The 19,326-nt window shown below is 53.9% G+C and overlaps 1 protein-coding gene across 3 annotated transcripts; it reads left to right on the top strand.

Annotated features, from left to right (window-relative positions):
• The first annotated feature begins 8,122 nt into the window (after positions 1–8,122).
• On the top strand, positions 8,123–19,315 carry ADAMTSL4 (ADAMTS like 4). 3 transcript variants are annotated; one of them, XM_061120895.1, is made up of 19 exons: positions 8,395–8,488; positions 8,745–8,815; positions 10,812–11,043; positions 11,261–11,318; positions 11,619–11,974; positions 12,156–12,837; positions 13,078–13,180; positions 13,919–14,055; positions 14,424–14,628; positions 14,883–15,055; positions 15,205–15,316; positions 15,410–15,595; positions 15,775–15,904; positions 16,437–16,641; positions 16,950–17,126; positions 17,422–17,628; positions 17,723–17,902; positions 18,165–18,309; positions 18,460–19,315. In XM_061120895.1, exons 3-19 carry the CDS (start codon positions 11,024–11,026, stop codon positions 18,594–18,596), a joined length of 3,213 nt encoding a protein of 1,070 aa, XP_060976878.1. In that variant the 5' UTR covers positions 8,395–8,488; positions 8,745–8,815; positions 10,812–11,023; the 3' UTR covers positions 18,597–19,315. The 3 variants fall into 3 exon arrangements, with proteins under 3 accessions (XP_060976880.1, XP_060976879.1, XP_060976878.1); XM_061120897.1 differs by lacking the exons at positions 8,395–8,488; positions 8,745–8,815 and adding an exon at positions 8,123–8,253; XM_061120896.1 differs by lacking the exon at positions 8,745–8,815 and having other exon boundaries at positions 8,384–8,488.
• The last annotated feature ends 11 nt before the right edge of the window (positions 19,316–19,326 follow it).

The following is a 19,326-nucleotide window of genomic DNA, read 5'->3' as shown; positions in this document are numbered from 1 at the left end:
CACTCTTGAGTTTGCTTACTCCAGACTTTTTTTTGGCTGTGCTATGCGACTTGTGGATCTTAGTTTCCCGACCAGGGATCAAACCTGGGCCCTCGGCAGTGAAAGTGTGGACTCCTAACCACTGAGCCACCAAGGAATCACCCCAGAAATGTTTCCTTCTCAGTTGGTGTTCCCAGTTCACTTGGGCCAGTGGCTCAAGTGTGGACTTAGAAGAGTGGACTCTTCTAAGTATTTTGCTAAGTTTCTCCTGTTAACATACACCACACAGCAGCAACGGAAATTTTATCATGTGGTCCTCAACGCCAGGCCCTGAAGGGGAAACCAAGAAGAGTAAGGCAAGCCCCTACTCTTGGGAATTTAACAAATTACATTTATAGCAGATTTATAAATACATATAAATTATCATTATAAAATTATAAACCTAGTGATACATGGATTAGATTATAAATTCCCTACATGATATAAACTAATATTGAGGTGCACCTGCCTCCCGCCTCATCTGCCATGAGTGGTTGGGGTGTGGTGCTGAATGTGGCTGTAGGAGGAAAGGACATGTCAGGCCAGCACCTGCTTTGGAAGAGGTGGCCTCTGAGTGACCTTGGAGGATGAGCTGGGTATGAGGGATGGGAATAAGCAGAGAAGGCATTCCATGGATGCCAGAAGCAAAGTGTCACACATTTGTAAGGGTCACTGTCACTGTGATCCATGCAGGAGGTGAGGAGAGCTTAGACAGGTGGTGGCCCCAGAATGGATGAGGACACATAACTGTGTGAAGGACAGGAATTCTTTGGGCTAGGAGGACAGACCTCATGGTCATGACACGATCTGGGAATCTAGTTCTGGACTTGCCAAAAATTGCTACAATCTCTTCACCTGGAAAATGAAGGGACTGGGCAAAATGACCCTCTAAAGTCCCATACTATTCTGGAATAAAGGAAAAGAGTAAAGATGTCTCTAGGATTTTGAAGATTAGTCCTAATCAGTTGTTTTTTTTTTTTTTTCCCATGTAGGATCTTAGTTCCCCAAACAAGGATCAAATCCACCCCTGCTGCAATGGAAGCCCTGAACCTTAAGTTCCAAAGATGTCAGTTTTAAATAAACAGAGTGGACCCATTCCTGACTCTCCCCTCCCACTGGATTCTAGTCACGACTGCCGTAGGCTCACCTGTTCTTAGTCTTGCCAGGCATCCACTGCTTCCCTCCTCTGGGAGAGTGTGACCCTGCTACATCAAAGCAAGAGCAAGGAAGAGGAACTGGCCTTTGCTCCTGGAGATTTGTCAGCTTCACCTCAGTGAATAAATATTTTGTCCATCATCACAATCCTGCTAGGAAGCACGTGACTGCCCAGTGCCTGCAGGTGAGGGTGTGAAGTCCCTAAACCGACAGATTAAGTTTCCATCACACCGGGGGAAGGGGGGCCTTAAAACAGAAATGAGGTTTTTACTAAGAAATGAAGGATGGTTCTTGCATACCTGGGTTGGAGGACTCAAGAGAGTACCTGGTTCACAGGCAAACTTCCCAAAGAGTGGTTCAGACTGACTGGCCTTGCCTGTGGGTGTTCGTAAAACCCCTGTGGAGCTTAGGAACGAGATCACCCAGATTGGGGATCAGACACCTGTACTTTAATATCCCCGCAGGCAATTATCAGACACAACTAAGTGTGAGACCCCCAGGCCTTGAGAGCTGCCAGGGCCAGGGCTTTGGACCAAGGAGAGAGAGGGACAGAGGTGATCCTGGGAGGTGAGAGGCTCACTCATAGGCTGAGCTGTGGCGTGGAAGGTTTCAAGCTCAGAGGAGATGGATGGGAGTGGGCATGTCAGACCTGGTTGGAGGCTTGGCCTGTTCGGGAGTGGTGAAGCTGGAGGGGCTTTGAATGCCACGCCAGGAGCTGGACTAGATCCTGAAGCTGCAGGATCAGGGAAGCTTTGAGCAGAGAAGGGAGACGCTTTTCAGCAGCAGGAGCCGATGTGGCCCCTGCTTGTCCACACAGGGCCCTCAAGGTCTCTGAGGTGGGCCTGGGCCTGTGGTCAGAGAGGCAAGCCTGCCCTCCCTCCTACCTCAACTGTGTTTCCTTCACGGCAAGTCCTGACCCTTCCATTTCTGACTTCAAGTCCTTGGTATGTACGAAATTCTTGCCTCTCCTTTGGCTGCCCTGCCTGTCTCTCTGGCCGCGGTTTTGAGTTTTGTACCCTGATTCCTACCCTTTTATGTCTGCCTTTCTTAGGCCTTCAGCACACTCTGTCAAAATTAATTTGACACCAATCTGGCTTTCTCTAGAAAGTCTGGGAAACTTCTAAGCACGAGAGCAAGATTCATGTGGGAAGAATTACCACGGCCCTTTCCTTAGGGCAGTCCTGAGATTGGAATCCTCTGTCTCCAGTGACAAGGCAGTAAAGAAAGAAGCCATTTATCAAGGCTCAGGTGGTAGAAATAACTTGCTCAAATTCTGGACAGCAGAGTCCAGCATGTCCCCTGATTTCCTGGCTCTGTTCTGTTACTTTGAAGGGACACCCTCTTCAAATCACAGACTCTCATCACCTCCAGAGCCTGCCTCTCTGTACACCTCTGCTCTGCTTGGAGAAGTTCTTCATTTACTTCTGGAATCAGGTGAGGGGTTGGACATTGGGTCCAATTATTACATGGACCTTTATTCTCTCTGTAGGAGCCTTTTTGGGGCGGGAAGATGGGTTTCTGCCACCTTTCTTACTTGGGACAAAATACACTGTTTCCTGCTCTTAATTCACATCTGCAGTTGATCTTGGAATTGGTCATAGTTCTATGTGTGGCCAGTACATTAAGTGCAATTCCAGACTCCAGAACAAAACAATCAGTTTCTCTGTTTTCTCAAAATGCTTAGAGGCCTCAACCCTCACCCCGCCTCCCCCAAGCACTGCCCTTCTTTCTGTGATACTGGGATGATGTCTTCCCAGTGCATCTTTGCCTTCAGCAGCTGCTGGATCTGTGCCAGCCCACCTCACCTTCTGGTCCAGGAACTGCAAGGCACAAGGAGCCTGCCAAGCTGGGAGGACATCACAGAACTCAGTCCTGGTCGCCCATCTGCTGCCAGATTTCTTAGTAAGGAAGATAGTTTGTGCCCAGACGGCAACATGATCTTTCCCCCAATCCCTGGCACAGAGTCTGGGCCACTGTTGTCAACCTGCTGTGAGAACACATTTAACACATGCTGTGTCACTGGTGAATCCTTGCTGAATCCTGCTGGGCTCTGAGAGAGCACAGAACGCCAGCATCGCAAAGGGGCAGGTCTAAGTCTTCACACAGTGCAATTTTGATTCACATCAACTAAAATAAAATTTAAAATGTATCATTAATCATAATGCTGGCTGACTTTTCTATATGACTCTGCAGGTTCATGCTCTTACTATTTATTGATTTATGGCTGCACTGGGTCTTCTTTGCTGCACGCGGGCTTTCTCTAGTTGCAGTGAGCAGGGGTTTACTCTTCATTGCCGGGCTTGGGCTTCTCATTGTGGTGGCCTCTCTAGTTGTGGAGCACAGGCTCTGGGGCGAGTGGACTTCAGTAGTTGCTGCACAGGCTTAGTTGTTCTGAGGCATGCGGAATCTTCCAGGGCCAGGGATCACACCCGCGTCCCCTGCATTGGCAGGCGGATTATTTTGGGGGGGGGAGGGAGATTCTTAACCACTGGACCACCAGGGAAGTCCCCACATGCTGTTATTTTTATTTTGGCTTTTATAACAATCTATGAAGAACATAAACTGAGTATTGCTGTTACTCCAATTGAGAAGCCAGAAATTTAGCATGCCCAAGGTCACCCAGTTACTAAGTGGCAAAACTTCGATGGAATCTGCATCAGAGCTGGTTCTTCTGCACTTAATCTCTTTACAACCCAGGGCTGAATCTTGCTGCAGCAGCAGCCTCAGTGGCAGCACAAACAGGGACTTCGAGACTGCCCACTGCCCTGGGCCCCCACAGGCCCTAGTAGTTGAGGGGAGTGTGGCTCTTGGGAATGTTCTCTGAGATCCTAAGAACAGGAGTAAGTGGAGGCTTGTGTCAGAGGAAGTCCTGGCTAATTGTTCCCCATCCCTGGTGGTGGGTATCATTTTATTAAATCTATAAATTGGTTAGGTTAAGACTATGACAGAGGAAGAATAATATCTGAAGATCTTCCCAATTTAGCAAAGAATGAATATTCTCAAACCTGCTGGAGGCCTAACCCAGAAACTCTAGCTTATGGCCACGTTTCCCAAACGCATGTGTGAGAAGATGTACATATGAGTTCAAACCGCTTAACATAGTTGTCAAAGTACTGATGATTTTGTAAACTTAATGGCTGCCAAGGTTATGTTTGATCAATTCATTCAATTCCATAAACATTTACTGAACACTTCCTGTGTTTGGAATGCCAATGGACAGACACATGGCTCAGGGCGGTACCAAGGCAACCTCTGTCAACAAGAACCCCAGAACCTGCCTAACAGGCCCTGAAAGATTGAACTATGGAAATCAAATTCAAAAGAATCCTAGCTTTGGAAGTTTCTGACCAAATTGAATGTTTCCGGAGCAGTGACTGGTGAACAGAATGTCCTATTCTCGTCTTGGACCTCATTTTACCAAGCGGGTCATATCCTGTTTCTTCATGATTCCATCAGCCTATTGCCAGCTCAGCCAAAATCAGTTGACATAGCATCCAGGAAGTGCTGGAATCTGGCCAGAGCTGAGGCAGAGATCACAACTTCTCGTTCACGGCTCATCCCACAAGCATTTATTAAATGCCTACTACGTGCAAGGCAAGGCGGTGGATGCAGAGGTAAACATGACCAGGCGGTCCCCATCTCCAGCTTCCTTGTAGTGAACAGGTCACAACAGTCCGTTCTCATAACTGTTGTGGGGAGTGAGCTAACTAGGCCGATGTCAGAAGAAGGGCATTAGTGAAAGAAAACAGTGCAGAACAATGTGACAGGACACTGGGAACCAATGGCTGGAGACCAGCCTGGTGTGTAGCGACTGGGACTAGAGAGGCTCTTCTGGAACAAAGGAGTTGAGCAAACCATGATTCCCAGAGGCAGAAAGGCCAACACACTAGGCTTTCTGAAAATGGGTGCTATGACCACAAAAGAGTTTCACACTAATTTCCGGACGCCACCTACGCATATTGGTATTGGCATCAGCATTGTCTTGGAGTAGGGACAACATCTCACAGGAAATAATGAGTTTAAAATGTTACTCGGTTCAACAAAAATAAAACTTCTTTAATCTACTACCAGAAAAAATTATGAAGCAAATTCAGCTATAGTTCTCAAAAATTTCACTTGTACACAACATAAACAGGTAATAGGTTCTCACTGAGAGATTACCAAATTTCTCTTTGTGTCTTTGTTTCTTTTTCTTTTTGGCTGTGCCCCAGTGCTTGTAGGATCTAGGCTTATGGGATCTCAGTTCTTCGACCAGGGCCAGGGCTGGAAACTGAGTCCCTGGAATTCTCTGTATGTTTGTTTCTAAATGCGTTACAATGAGGCCGGCACATGTAGTAAGTGCTATATGTTTTGTTGTTTAGTCACACAGTTGTGTCTGACTCTTTGTGACGCCATGGACTGTAGCCCACCAGGCCGCTCTGTCGATGGGATTTCCCTGGCAAGATATTGGAGTGGATTATCATTTCCTTCTCCAGGGGATCTTCCCAACCCAGGGATCAAACCCACATCTCCTGCATTGGCAGGTGGGATCTTTACCACTGAGTCACAAGAGGAGCCCTCAAGATACATGTTAACTATATTATTGTTATTAAGTCACTCTGTTATACTCAAAGTCAGACAAATACTTAGCCTGTCCCCTCTTTTGTCCATAGTCCTAGAGGTACTTTGGGGTGAACATCTACTTATTGCATAATCTTTTAAGAAATTTCTTTTTATCCTTGAGACAGTGTCCACAAATTTTATCTGGCACTTTGCACACTGCTGAGGCATAGGAAATTCCTTCCCTAATACAATATTTTCAGACCACCAAGTCCTGGGAGGTGACAGCTGTAATAAATCTGTGAGCTCTTTGGTCAGCAGCCACTTCTTAATGGAAAGGTCTATTTCTGACCCTCAGTTACAAATGTCAAAGGCAGACCTTTCCCTCCCCCCAGGCTCCCTTCCCATTCTGCTGTCTTTGGTCACACCTTCTGGTCCTGCAGCTTGCCCCCTGGTAGATAAGTGAGTGCTGCTGGGATGTGACCTGGGGGCACAAAAAGTCCTTGGACCTAAAATATCTTCTGCCCTGTGGGCTGGGCATCTCATCATCAGTATTGTTCTCTAAAGTCTGAGCAAAGGGGCTTCCCCTCCAAATCCAGGACTATAAATGTGCCTCTGAATTAGGACTTGTTAACAGCAGTCCCAAAATAAACCACCCAGATGGGGAGGGGGCATTAACCCATTACCTTCCCAAGCTCTGGGAGCAGGAGAACAAGACTGAAGATGTCTTCAGGAAAGGTACAAACCTGAGGCCTGCAGACCAATCTGAGCAATGATCCACATGTTTTAGGTTATACTTGTGTTGTCCTAAAGTTGTTTTTTAGTGACTTGCCAATATTTTAAAACCAGGATACTTTATAATGGTTCTTGAGAAATAAAAACTTAAAAATAGATGCTCTAGCAATATTGTCCTGCACCCCACAAAAGAACAGGAGTCTCAGGGGTTCCCTGCCAGTTTAACCACCACCCAGTGGGCCTGAGTTTAAAGTCAGAAAGCAAAAAAAAACATCAGAAAGCAGGCCTGGGCACCTGGGACTCATCTGTTTGTTCTGTTTCATTCCAAATATTTCTATTAACTCTACAAATACAAAAACCAAAACAGAAATACAAAAGATGAAAAAACAGAGATAACACAAAGTGGCCTAAATGGTTCTTGTCTTGAGAGAACTTAGGGATTTATTGAAAAAACAATAAATCATAATAAAATTATAATTTTATAAATTATATAATTTATAAATTATAATAAAATATAGATGTTAAACTTCAAATAAAGATATAATTCTTATACATAAAAACATTTTATATTATTTTCACTTCCTCATCTCTTGAGATAACATTTGCTTCTGTTGAGTCCAGTACTTACCTCCCAAGTCTGTCTCCAACTAGACCCAACTCCTTGAGGCCAGAGGCTGTTCTAACTGTGCCCTCCGCATCAAGTGTAGAAAGTGCTAGTATGTATTAGGTGGGAACACCAGAGACCCTGCTACTTTGTGGGGATGCAGGACAATGTTGCTAGAGCTTCTATTTTTAGGGTTTTGTTTTTCAAGAGAAGTTATGAAATTTCCTGGTTTTAAAATATGGACAAGTCACCTAAAAAAAACCCACAAAAAACAAACAAACCCTTTCAAATATTTGAGAGTAGACCCAACAATACATGACTGTAGTTTATTAACAAATGGCAAATAAAACTTTAAAAACAGTGGTGACAAGAAAAATAATGACTATCTACTCTGTCATTTTATGTGTGTTATTTCTTTCTTTAACATAACTAAAAACAGATAATGCCTGTGGTTAAACATTCAAAAACATATAAGCATATAGAGTAAAAAAGTGAAAGCTTATATTTTTATTTTCCTCTCCGAACCCCTCCCCCGCTGCTGCCCCCAATTCCGAATTTGGGATGTATTCTTCCAACAAGTAACTAAGCAGACATATCTCCAAGCCTATTCGTATATGTCAGATTAACCCCATTTTACAGATGAGGAAACTGCAGCACAGAAAAGTTGACGCATTCATTCAAGATCACAGAGCGGAGCTTCAAATCCAGATCCTCTGATTCCTAAATCAGCGCATTCCTTCCGCTACGCCCCGTATTTATGGATGAAGAAACCGAGGCTCAGAAGGTCCCTGGGCAGTCAGAACCACACGGTTCCCAGCCCAACTTAGGAGAGGCAGGGCTTGCTCGGGAGGCTGCGTGGTGGAGCCGGCCGTGACCAACGCGGAACCGAGGTCGGGCTTGACCACCTCGGCCCAGCAACGCCCCGACGTAGGGCGCGGGGCTCGCCCACGCCGCTCGGGTACCGGCACCACCCAACCTCTAGGCGCCCCTCGCGGCCGCCCCGCCTGGGCAGGCGCAGCGCTCGCACCGCCCAATCGGAGCCGGTCGGGAGACCCGGGTCCCGAAGACTCGAGCCCCAGCCGGGTCGGGGGACAGCCCTGGGGCGATGGCTCCCTCGGAACCCGGCTGGGATCCCCTCGGCCTCGCCCCCCTGGAGCGGTCGGCAGGTGCCGGCCGGGAGCGGCCAAGGCCCGCAGCCCAGGGTGGGTGGCCCTGGCGGGCTGGGGGTTCGGGGGCCGCCGCGGGGCTGCCGCTGGGCGCGTGGCGGGCGGGCTGGCGGGCGGGCGGGCCGGGGGCGGGGCGGGGGCGGAGCCGCGGCCGGAGGCGGCCGTGTCCCGAGCCCGGCTCAGGGGCCGCAGTGGCCGCCGCGGAGCGAGGCTGCTTGGAGGGAGCGCCCGGGCGCAGAGGGGTTAGCTGGCCGCCGGGGCGGCAGAGCAGGTACAGATCTTCCCTGGGACCCCTGGCCCCGGTCGCCCTCTCTCCCCCGTCCGGTTAGACCACCCGCCCCGCGTCCCCGCGCCGTCCCTGTTCCCTGAGCCCCGCGGTTGCGCCGCAGCCACGACCCCGGCCCCAGTTCTTATAGCCTCAGAAGATCTTCCAGTCCCTGGGATCCAATTCCTGGGGAGGGGGTTCTGATCCCTTGGAAAGCGGGCCCCATCACCCGGACGAAGAATCAGCCAAAATTCCTACACAGAATAAACTTGGAAAACATACCCAGGAGCTCCCGGAACGCGCCGGGCACCTCCTGCCTTCCCCTCTGGAAAGGTATTTCTGGATAATGCGTTTCTCTCCCCATCCCCCCAACCCTGTCATCCGCTTCCGTCCTGGGTTGGGGGACAGGGCCGCTGGGAGGGATACAAGTGGGTGCCCTGAATCCAGCTCAGCCTGACGATTAGAAAGGCAGGACACCTGTTGGGATGGGCCTCCAGGACCCAGGATGGCACAAGGAGGACCAAGGAGTTCTCGCCAAGATAGGGGCTCTGCAGCCAGCCCCAGGGCCTGCTGACCCAGACCCTGCCCCTCAGTGCCACTGTCCCCAGAGGTGGGCCTCCTGGGGGTGAAGGGGTTAGTTCTGCCCAGGTTACTCCTCCTTGGTCTCTACTGGCCAGTGTGGAGTTGTGGCAGGGAGGAGCCCAGGTTTGTCTAGACCAGTGTCAGCCTGGCCCAAGAATGACCAGTCTGTCTGACCTCTCTTTTCTTCACTCTGGACAGCGAGACTCACCAGATGAGAAACATGAAAAACATGAAGACTGGAAACCACAAATGTGTATCTGTTTCTGCAGTGTGTGTGTGTGTGTGTGTGTGTGTGTGTGTGTGTGTGTGTGCGCGCCGGCCCCCTGCCCAGCTATGCAGGGGGTGGGGTAGGACTTTTCCAGAGAGGGAGCCAGGCCTGGCCCTGGCCCCAGGAGCTCACGTCACCCCACCCCCCACCCCTCACTTCTCCAGGGAGCTGCCAAAGCCAAACCCAGCTCAGGACTGGATTATGTGTACTGGGTAGACCCATAGAGAGAGACAGCTAGACACAGGCCTGGGGTAGCAGAGAGAAGCAGAGGCAGAGGGAGTGGAGAGGGGACCCAGCAGCAAGAAGTGGCAGTGACCATCCTCCCATCTCCTGCCCTTCAACCACCAGGAAGGGAGTCAGGCAGAAAGCTGAAGGTTTGGGTGGAATGTTGGCCCTTCTCTGGAGCCCCTACCCGCCTCCTCATCAGGGCGGAGTTGCTGACCTCAGTGGTCAGCCCAGCCAAGGGAAGGAACAGCCATCAGTAACCCCCTTCCCAACACTGAGGAGATGAGGAGACCTTTCGGGCACAGGCTCCACCACTGTGATCCTTCCCTTAACTTCCCAAGCCCTGGGGTCTCAGGGAGGTGAGGGGGAATGGATTTGCTATCTCCAAGCACATTCCTGCCCTTCCCTCTGTCATTTTCCTGCCCCTGAGCTGGCCCACCTCGGCATTAGCTCCTTGGATTCCTCTCCCGGGTGCCTTTCAGATCCAACAGAAACATTTTTTTTTTTTTCCTGGAAAGCAGAGCTGAGAGCAGCAAGAAGAGTGGGGGTGGGAAGGGCTCATTGTGAAGGGACTGGAGGGCCAGGGGGAGCCATGGGAGAGCCAGGCTTAGACCAGGGGAGGGTTTCAAGCTCCACTTCTCCAGGGATCAAGCTGAGACTTCAGGATGGACTTCCTGGCTCTTCAGAAGATAGACCCATGAGTGACTGGGGAGCAACAGCATCTCTAGCTGCATCTCCCCTTCCCAGCTTCCCCCAGCCATCAGAGTCTTGCCTGAAGGAAGGTCTCATTGATCCACTGCTGGAGGCTGGCCCCTGGAGGGAAGTTAAATATCACTGGGGAAAATCACCTGCTTCTCTAGACATTAAACCATCAGCCCATTTAATTTATCCCTTGGCTGAAAAGTTTGAGACAAGCACAGTTGTGTCTGAGTGTACCAGAAGGAGCTTATTAGCTAAGAAGGCAAGAAAAGGCTGAGAGGCAGGTGGGAATGGAAAGCCCAGGGGGCTTCCAGTCAGCAGCTCAGAGAGGATGTCTGGAAAGTCCTCACTGAGCCTCCTTCCTCAACCCTCTTGAGAAAGATGCATGAGTCTGAGCTGGCCTAGAGACAGTCACTGGTTAGGATACAGGAGCTGAGAAGTTCCTGTAGCTGAGGGAGGGGACTGCGCCTGAGTTGGGAGGCTGAGGGCAGACCTCCACCCCTTCAGCTTGGGTGAATGGACAAAGGCACTGTTCCTTTTCCCTCTCACCCTTAGGATCATTAAAGGATGGGCCAATCGTCACCCCTCCATTCTCACTCTGAGATGTCCTTCTGAGAAGTCATCCCTCCCAATCCCCAGCTTTCCGGAGACTGGACCAGGCTTGGGTCCTTATAGAGCGCAACCCTCACCCGAAGCCCAGATGCCACAGTAGAGTGTTTACTTCCGGTCCCCTCCTCCCTGGGCCCAGGGCCATCAAGGGAGGAGCGATGGAGAAGTGGGCAGGCAGGTAAGCGGTAGGGGGCCAGGGTGGAAGGAATGACTGACTCTCAGTCTGTAGAAGTATGGGAAAGGACCTCTCTGGGAGGGGTCAGGGGAAGTGATGAGTAACTTCTGCTTTCTGAGAAGTTGGTATCAGGATGTGGGGAGCCTGCTGGGGGCGGGGCCTGGTGTAACACCTCCTCAGGCTCCTGTCTGATCCCTTCACTCCTGCTTTTGGTTTGCAGGCCCCGGTTGTGTCTGATGCTGCTTCTGTCCCTCCCTCAGCTGTGCCTGGATCAGGAGGTGAGCCAGGGACTAGAGGCTACAATCCTTTCATCTCTCTGTCTCCCCACTACCCACTGTCTCCAGACCACATTTGCATTTTCTGCGGCCTCTGATAAGCCCTGGCCGCTTTCTCTCACACTTGGCCCTCCAGCCTCTCCAACTCCCTAACTCCTTGCCATATCACTTTAAGTCCCACCTCTGCTACTGAATATGACCTTGGGTCAGTAACAACTGCCCCAAGCCTCAGCGTGGACTAGATATTCAGTACAGTTCCCTCGAAAATCATTCTAATTTTGTCTGAACTTTTTGTCTACCTAGGTGTTGTCTGGACAGTCTCTTCAGACACCCCCCGAGGAGGGCCAGGGCCCTGAAGGGGTCTGGGGTCCTTGGGACCAGTGGGCCTCTTGCTCCCAGCCCTGCGGGGTTGGGGTACAGCGCCGGAGCCGGACATGTCAGCTCCCGACAACTCAACTCCACCAGGGCCTGCCCCTTCCACCCAGGCCCCCAAGACATCCAGAAGCCCTGCTTCCCCGGGGTCAGGGCACCAGACCGCAGACTTCCCGAGAAACCCTTCCCCTGTACAGGCCAACACCTCGAGGAAGAGGTGGCCCCTTTCGAGGTCCTGCTTCTCAATTAGGGAGAGAGGAGGCTCCGGAGACTCAAGGAGCCAGGAGGTGAGGGGTGGGGCTTTGAGGTAGGGGCGGTGCCTTGAGGTAGGGGCGGGGCTTGGGATGAAGGAAAGGGTAGCAAAGGATCCAGGGCTTAGAAAGGCTTTTCTGGTGCTAGGAAGTAGGATGGGGAGGCCGGGTCAGAGATGGCCGGCGATGTGACTCCATGTCTGCAACACCTTCTCAGGTCCCGGGTTCGAGACCCCATCAAGCCAGGAATGTTTGGCTATGGGAGGGTGCCCTTTGCTTTGCCGCTCCATCGGAACCGCAGGCATCCCCGAAGACCACCCAGATCTGAACTCTCTCAAACCTCAGATCGTCCATCCCTGACTCCGAGAACAGAGCCATCTTCTGCAAACCACACCCAGAAAACAGAACTGTCTCCTACAGAACCTTCTGCCCACACCCTCCCCCCGCAAGCAGAACCCCCAAGCCCCGAAGCTGCTCAGACAGCAGTGCCCTCTAGAGCCAGGCCTGCCCCCACAGGGCCACACCTCAGAGCCCAGGCCTCTGGCACAGAGCCCTCTTTTCCTCCCACATCCCCGGGAGAAGGTAGCTCCTTTCACCTGTCCCTTCAGCCAAGAAGGCCAAGTTCCCAGGGTTGGGCCAGTCCCCGGCTGGCAGACAGACACCCTAATCCTTCCCTTTCTGTGCCTTGGGGCCGAGGCCAGCAGAGCCGGGAGCAGTGGAGACCTGGGGGCAATCTCCACGGGTCCCTCACGGAGTCTGCCCCTCCCCATGCAGATGGCTGGCTGCCTCTGCTGAGCTCTGGCCCCCACTCCAGCCCTCTCTGGAGCCTCTTTGCTCCCAGTAGCCCTGTCCCAAGATGTTCTGGGGAGAGTGAACAGCTGAGAGCCTGCAGCCAAGCGGTGAGTTTCTTCTTTGACCCCTCCCAGACTTCCAATTCTGCTTTCCTGACCCCGAGTCTGGGTCCTTAGCCCGTCAGATCTGGACCTGAAGGAGAAGGGCCTTGGCGTCTGACCTCTTCAGGGCAGGGGGCTTGGAGCTCTTCCCTAGACCTGACCTTCCTCTCTACCCCCCAAATCCAGCCCTGACCCACACCCCCATTTTCCTCCCCAGCTTTGACTCCTCTGTATCCCCCACCTCAGCCCTGCCCCCCTGAGCAGCCAGACCCCCGGGCCCTGCAGTGTGCAGCCTTTGACTCCCAGGAGTTCATGGGCCAACTGTACCAGTGGGAGCCCTTCACGGAAGGTGAGGTTTCTAGCCATCCCTGGGACAGGGGGGCTGAAGATTGGGGGGTGATGGGGAAGGAGTCTCAGCCCTCTCTGTCTCCTCTGTAGGCTCTTGTGTTTCTTCTGCATCATGTCTTCCTTATTTCCCAGGACTGGGGTGAAGAGACAGAACAGGCCCAGAAAGGGGTGGGGGTTTCAGACAGGGCCCCGGCTGTCAGATGTGGTGGGTGGTCAGCAGAGGAGTCGGGCTGGGAGAGGCTGCATTCAGAGGTGCTCTTCAGCGGACCTCCTCTGGGAAGAAACCCATCCAGGAGGTGGAGTGGACATGACAGAGGCCGGGCATGGGCAGAGAGATCCTGTCTGGTGGTGACAGCCGGCTGGGGGTGTGCCACTGATCTGGACCATGTTATATGACTTTCTCCCAAGTTACCATCCTTTGGATTTTAGGCCTGTGTCACCTTGATACCAAGATGAGCCCTCCTGAGCTCTGAACTCACATGATCATAGTTTCAAGTATCTCTCTCAGAGTTGCCAGCGCTTTTCCTGGTCTCAGTGATCCCAGCTGATCTGATTTGAGTTTTGTGTGACCCTCAAACTGACCTTTCAGAATTGTTGCATTGCCTTCAACCACAGGGCCCCCGGCAACCTCAGGATGCCTTATTGCCAACATCAGGGCTGTTCTCAGGGCCCTGGAGTCTTTCCCTACTGACCTCCCGCCAGGGAACCTAGCTAAGCACCCTTCTCCCCCGTCTCTTAGTTCAGGGCTCTCAGCGCTGTGAGCTGAACTGCCGTCCCCGTGGCTTCCGCTTTTATGTCCGTCACACCCAAAAGGTCCAGGACGGGACCTTGTGTCAGCCTGGAGCCCTGGACATCTGTGTGGCTGGACGCTGTCTGGTGAGGGAAGAGGGGGAACACGCATGGGGAGGGGGCAGTGTTAATAACTACTACTCACGTTCTGAGAGCGCCTTCTTGTTCATTATCACAATGACGGAACACCAGGCTGAGATGGCAGAGAGGAGGGTTCTTGCCTGCCAAGTGAGGCTGAGCAAAAGATGTGAACAGCGGGAAAGACTCCCCCAACCCCGGGCCCGTCCAAGCTTCCTGGAGGCTAGCTGGGGATGCGGGTGCTGACAAAGAAACAGTCTCACTTGTACAGCAAAGGTCAAGACCCGTGGTGAACTGAAGGCTCCAAGAAGCCCAGGCCAGGGTGTGAAGTGATGTCTGGCTTCCAGCAGCCTTTGCCTCACTCTGCTTTCCCCCAGAGCCCTGGCTGTGATGGCATCCTCGGCTCTGGCCGGCATCCAGATGGCTGTGGTGTCTGTGGGGGTGATGATTCTACCTGTCGCCTCGTCTCGGGGAACCTCACTGAGCGGGGTGGCTCTCTGGGTTATCAGAAGATCTTGTCCATTCCTGCCGGGGCCTCCCGACTCCAGATCGCCCAGCTCCGGCCCAGCTCCAACTACCTTGGTGAGTCTTAGGTCCCCACTCCATCCCTGGTCAGTGGGTTCTGCCCAGCACACCCCCATTCAGCACAGGAAACAAGCCACCAGTGAAGTCAGGGCTCCCCTCCCCTTCCTTCCCAGGTGGGGGCAATGAGGAAGCCACAGGAGCATGGGGGGGTGTGCAGGTTTGGGGGGGAGGGTATGCGGGTTCCCCGCCAGTAGGGAAGTGAGGGAGAGGAGGACCGGATGACCTCACGTGTCCTGATCTGCCACCTCCAGCACTTCGAGGTCCTGGGGGCCGGTCCATCATCAATGGAAACTGGGCTGTGGATCCCCCTGGGTCGTATACCGCCGGCGGGACTGTCTTCCGGTACAACCGTCCTCCCCGAGAGGAGGGCGCTGGGGAGAGTCTGTCCGCAGAAGGCCCCACCACCCAGCCTGTGGATGTCTACGTGAGCGAGGGGCCTGGGCCTGGGGAGGCTGCACCGCTGCGGGAGGCCTTTCCTCTGAGGGGAAGCTCTGGGTCTCAGGATGGGCAGAAGGATGGAGGATGCCCCCTGGCCATCCCCAAACATTCACTACCTTCTCTCTCTCTTCCCAGATGATCTTTCAGGAGGAAAACCCAGGTGTTTTCTATCAGTATGTCATCTCTTCACCTCCCCCAAACCTTGAGAACCCCACCCTAGAGCCCCGTGTTCCTCAACTCCAGCCTGGTAAGACTTTGACCCCCAGACTTAGAAGGAGGTGGGGTGAAGCTGAGGGTAAGGAGGCCCATCTGATTTGTCTACTCAACTCTCTCTGCACAGAGATTTTGAGGGTAGAGCCCCCTCCTGCTTCAGCGCCCCGCCCTGCCCGCACCCCAGGCACCCTCCAGCGGCAGGTGAGGATCCCCCAGATGCCTGCCCCACCCCCTCCCAGGACACCCCTGGGGTCTCCAGCCGGATACTGGAAACGAGTGGGACACTCGGAGTGCTCGGCATCCTGTGGGAAAGGTGAGACCTCACACACCAGCCCCCTTGGCCCATATTCCCAGCTCGGCGCTCCTGATCCCCTGCCCTGGGCGTGCATCACACCTTGACTCTGTGCCAACTCAGACTTCAGTGCCTGGGGCCCACTGACACTGGATGCCAAGTCATCCCACCTCCCCGGGCTTCCCTTTATCCCCCTTCAGGTGTTTGGCGCCCCATCTTCCTCTGCATTTCTCGAGAGTCAGGAGAGGAGCTGGATGAACGCAGCTGTGCCCTGGGTGCCAGGCCCCCAGCCTCCCCGGAGCCCTGCCACGGCCCCCCATGCCCACCATAGTGAGTGTGCCCATGGGAGGGCTGGGGTCCTAGGGACACAACGGTTGCCCCTGGGAGGCCCATCCTCGCACCTGTAGGATCTCACCTGGACTCTGCACTCAATACAGGGTCTCCTGGCTACATTCTCTTAGTTTCTTGTACAATTGAGGATGTGTGGGGTGTGTGTGTGTCCTGTCCAACTCTTTTTGACCCCATGGGCTGTAGCCAGTCAGTCCATGGGATTTCCCAGGCAAGAATACTGGAGTGGGTTGCCATTCCCTTCTCCCAGAGGATCTTCCCAACCTGGGGATCTTCCCGACCCTGGGATCGAACCTTTGTCTCCTGCATTGCAGGCAGATTCTTTACCATCTGAGCCACCACAAGACAACCCTGAGTCCCACAAGGGATCCCAGACTCCAAATGTTAAATAAGCCCACTCACCTCTGACAGGTCCCCACTCCCAGTCTGTTGTCCCCTTTCCCGAACACAGCAGCTGCACATATCTCTGTTTTTGCCATCTGTGTCTCTGTCCCTTCCCCGCCTCTGCCCACAGCTGGGAGGCCGGCGAGTGGACGTCCTGCAGCCGTTCATGCGGCCCTGGCACCCAGCACCGTCAGCTACGCTGCCGGCAGGAGTTTGGGGGCGGCGGCTCCTCAGTGCCCCCAGAGCGCTGCGGGCACCTGCCCCGGCCCAACATCACCCAGCCCTGCCAGCTGCGCCTCTGTGGCCACTGGGAGGTTCGCTCGCCCTGGAGCCAGGTGGGTGGCCCCGGGCAAGGAGGCTCTCGGACAGGGAGGATCCTGGAGGTGTGGGCCCCAGTGAGCTAGAGCTGCAGTTTTCCCAACTCTGTATGAATCGGCAGAAACTTTTACAAATGAGATCTCATGTGAGCCTCCAACTGTAAGGCAGCTAAGACATGCCCTGTACTCAGCCTGCTCCTCAGCCCATGAAGCCCTGTAACCTCTGAGCCAGGCGTCAGAGGCCCATCCTGGTTCAGAAACCCCAGAGAGGGAAGACGGTGAGGAAGCCAGGGAAGCCCAGGCCTGAGTGCCCCTCGTCCCCTCAGTGCTCTGTGCGATGCGGGCGCGGCCAGAGGAGCCGGCAGGTCCGCTGTGTCGGCAACAACGGGGATGAAGTGAGTGAGCAGGAGTGCGCCTCTGGGCCCCCGCGGCCCCCCAGCAGAGAGGCCTGTGACATGGGGCCCTGCACCACGGCCTGGTTCCACAGCGACTGGAGCTCCAAGGTGGGCCCCCCCTCTGCTGAGCCCCAACATCCCTAGTGCCCCCCACCACCCACGACACCCTCTCAGGTGTCGTCCCAACACAGCTGCATAAACGCTGACTGGGCAAGCACCTGCTGTGTGCCAGACACTGCCAATGTTGGGAACTTGGGGAAAAACTTACACTAACGTCCTGAACCCTGCCTGGCAAAAGTCCCCCAGGGCATTCCCTAACTCCTGGATCCAGGATGTGTCTGTCCTTGACCCCCTCCCCTCCCCACGTCACCCCGGTCTCCCTTCACACTCTGCTTCCCAACAGTGTTCAGCGGAGTGTGGGACGGGAATCCAGAGACGTTCTGTGGTCTGCCTTGGGAGCGGGGAGGCCCACGGGATAAGCCAGGAAGAAGCAGGGGCAGGAGCCGGTGAGCAGACTTGTGCACCCGGAAGCCGGCCCCCTGACATGCGTGCCTGCAGCTTGGGGCCCTGTGAGGTGAAGTGGTGCTGGTACACCGGGCCCTGGGCGGAGGTGAGCTGAGCGCCTGGGAGGGGCCCGTGGGTGGGATTCCCGGGGGCGAGGAGGTAAGAGTAATTCTGCTCTCCCTTCCTGTCTCCTCCGTCAGTGCTCCTCAGACTGCGGCTCTGGCACGCAGCGTAGAGATGTCATCTGTGTGTCCAAACTGGGGACTGAGTTCAACGTGACTTCTCCCAGCAACTGCTCCCACCTGCCCAGGCCCCCTGCCCTGCAGCCCTGTCAAGGGCAGGACTGCCAGGACCGGTGGTTTTCTACACCCTGGAGTCCGGTGAGTGCCTGGCTCCCCTGCCCTACCCAGAGTGGACTGCCAGGACAGGAGAGGCTTCTCTCTTTGTACATCCCTCTGTGCCTCCTAGCTAAGGCCGGGGGCAGTTTAATTAATGGGAGGAGAGGTGGGCCCCTCTGCGTGGGGGTTCATAATGCTCCAGGAGAGGCCCCCCCCCCAGCTCCTCTGACGAGGAGGAGGCCTGGGGTGCAGGAGGAGCCTGGAGCACAGCAGAGGTCTGATTTGATAGCTGGGGTCTCCCCAGTGTTCTCGCTCCTGTCAGGGCGGCGTGCAAACAAGGGAGGTCCAGTGCCTGACCGCCAATCAGACCCTCAGCATCCGATGCCCTCTTCACCTGCGGCCCGCCAGGAAACGATCCTGTAACAGCCAGCCCTGCAGCCAGCGCCCTGGTAAAGAGCTCCCTCTCCCCCATTCCCAGTACAGCGGAGTTAGCTGAGGCGTGGGTGGAGATTAGGAAGGACAAGCGGGAGTGGGCAGAACGCCTCCAGCGGGATGGATGTTGGTGACTTCTTGTGCCCAATGGCCTCCTCTGTCCCCAGATGATCAATGCAAGGACAACTCTCCACACTGCCCCCTGGTGGTGCAGGCCCGGCTCTGCGTCTATCCCTACTACACAGCCACCTGTTGCCGCTCTTGTGCCCATGTCCTGGAGCGGTCTCCCCCAGAGCCCGCCTGAAATGGGTCCAGGAGACCCTCTCCTTGTGGTTTTCTCATGCCACCATCAGTCACCCCTCAATCATCCCACTCTGTATCCTCTGGCTCTACAGCCTGTCCTGGTCTCACTAGAGACGTCCCCCAGGGTGATGGAAGTTGGCAAGATGACCGTGACCATCAAGAAGTGTGGCTGGGTCTGTGCCTGTGTGGTGGTGTGATGGTGTGTGTGCACACATGCACCCAAATGTGTATGGGCCCGTAAGGATGTGTGTGCGCCCATACATCTGTATTACTTCTCAAAAAGAAGTTACACAGTCCCCCGGGAGGGGATGATGCCAGTTTCCCAGAGAATTTTCTGGGCTGAGAGGAAAGCAAGTTTGCAGCTGAGAATCCGAGCTACTTAGAGTCTGGCCTCCACATTAATCCCAATTTTGTGTCCTAACCCGCATTTCTCCTGTTCAGGCCACATATCATCTAAACCATCCTTTTGTCCTCTGACCCTTTCTCCCATTACCTAGTCTCTATCCCTCCCTCTCATAGCTAATGAGGGGTGGGGGTGAGCGATCGCCCTCCAGGAAGAGAGACTGCCCTCCCAGAGCAGGGACCAGCTGGGCAGAGGATGGAAAAGAGCAAGTTTAGAATAAGACATCCTAGCCCCTGCTTCTGCTCCCCACCTCCTAAAATGGTTCCTACTCCAGAACTAATTTATTTTTATTAAAGATGATTATGACAAATGAGAAACAGGCTCTTCA

This window comes from Dama dama, chromosome 20 (assembly GCF_033118175.1).
Source record: "Dama dama isolate Ldn47 chromosome 20, ASM3311817v1, whole genome shotgun sequence".
NCBI lineage: Eukaryota > Metazoa > Chordata > Mammalia > Artiodactyla > Cervidae > Dama > Dama dama.
Note: the sequence above shows the minus strand (reverse complement) of the source record. Positions and strands in the feature narration are given on the sequence as shown.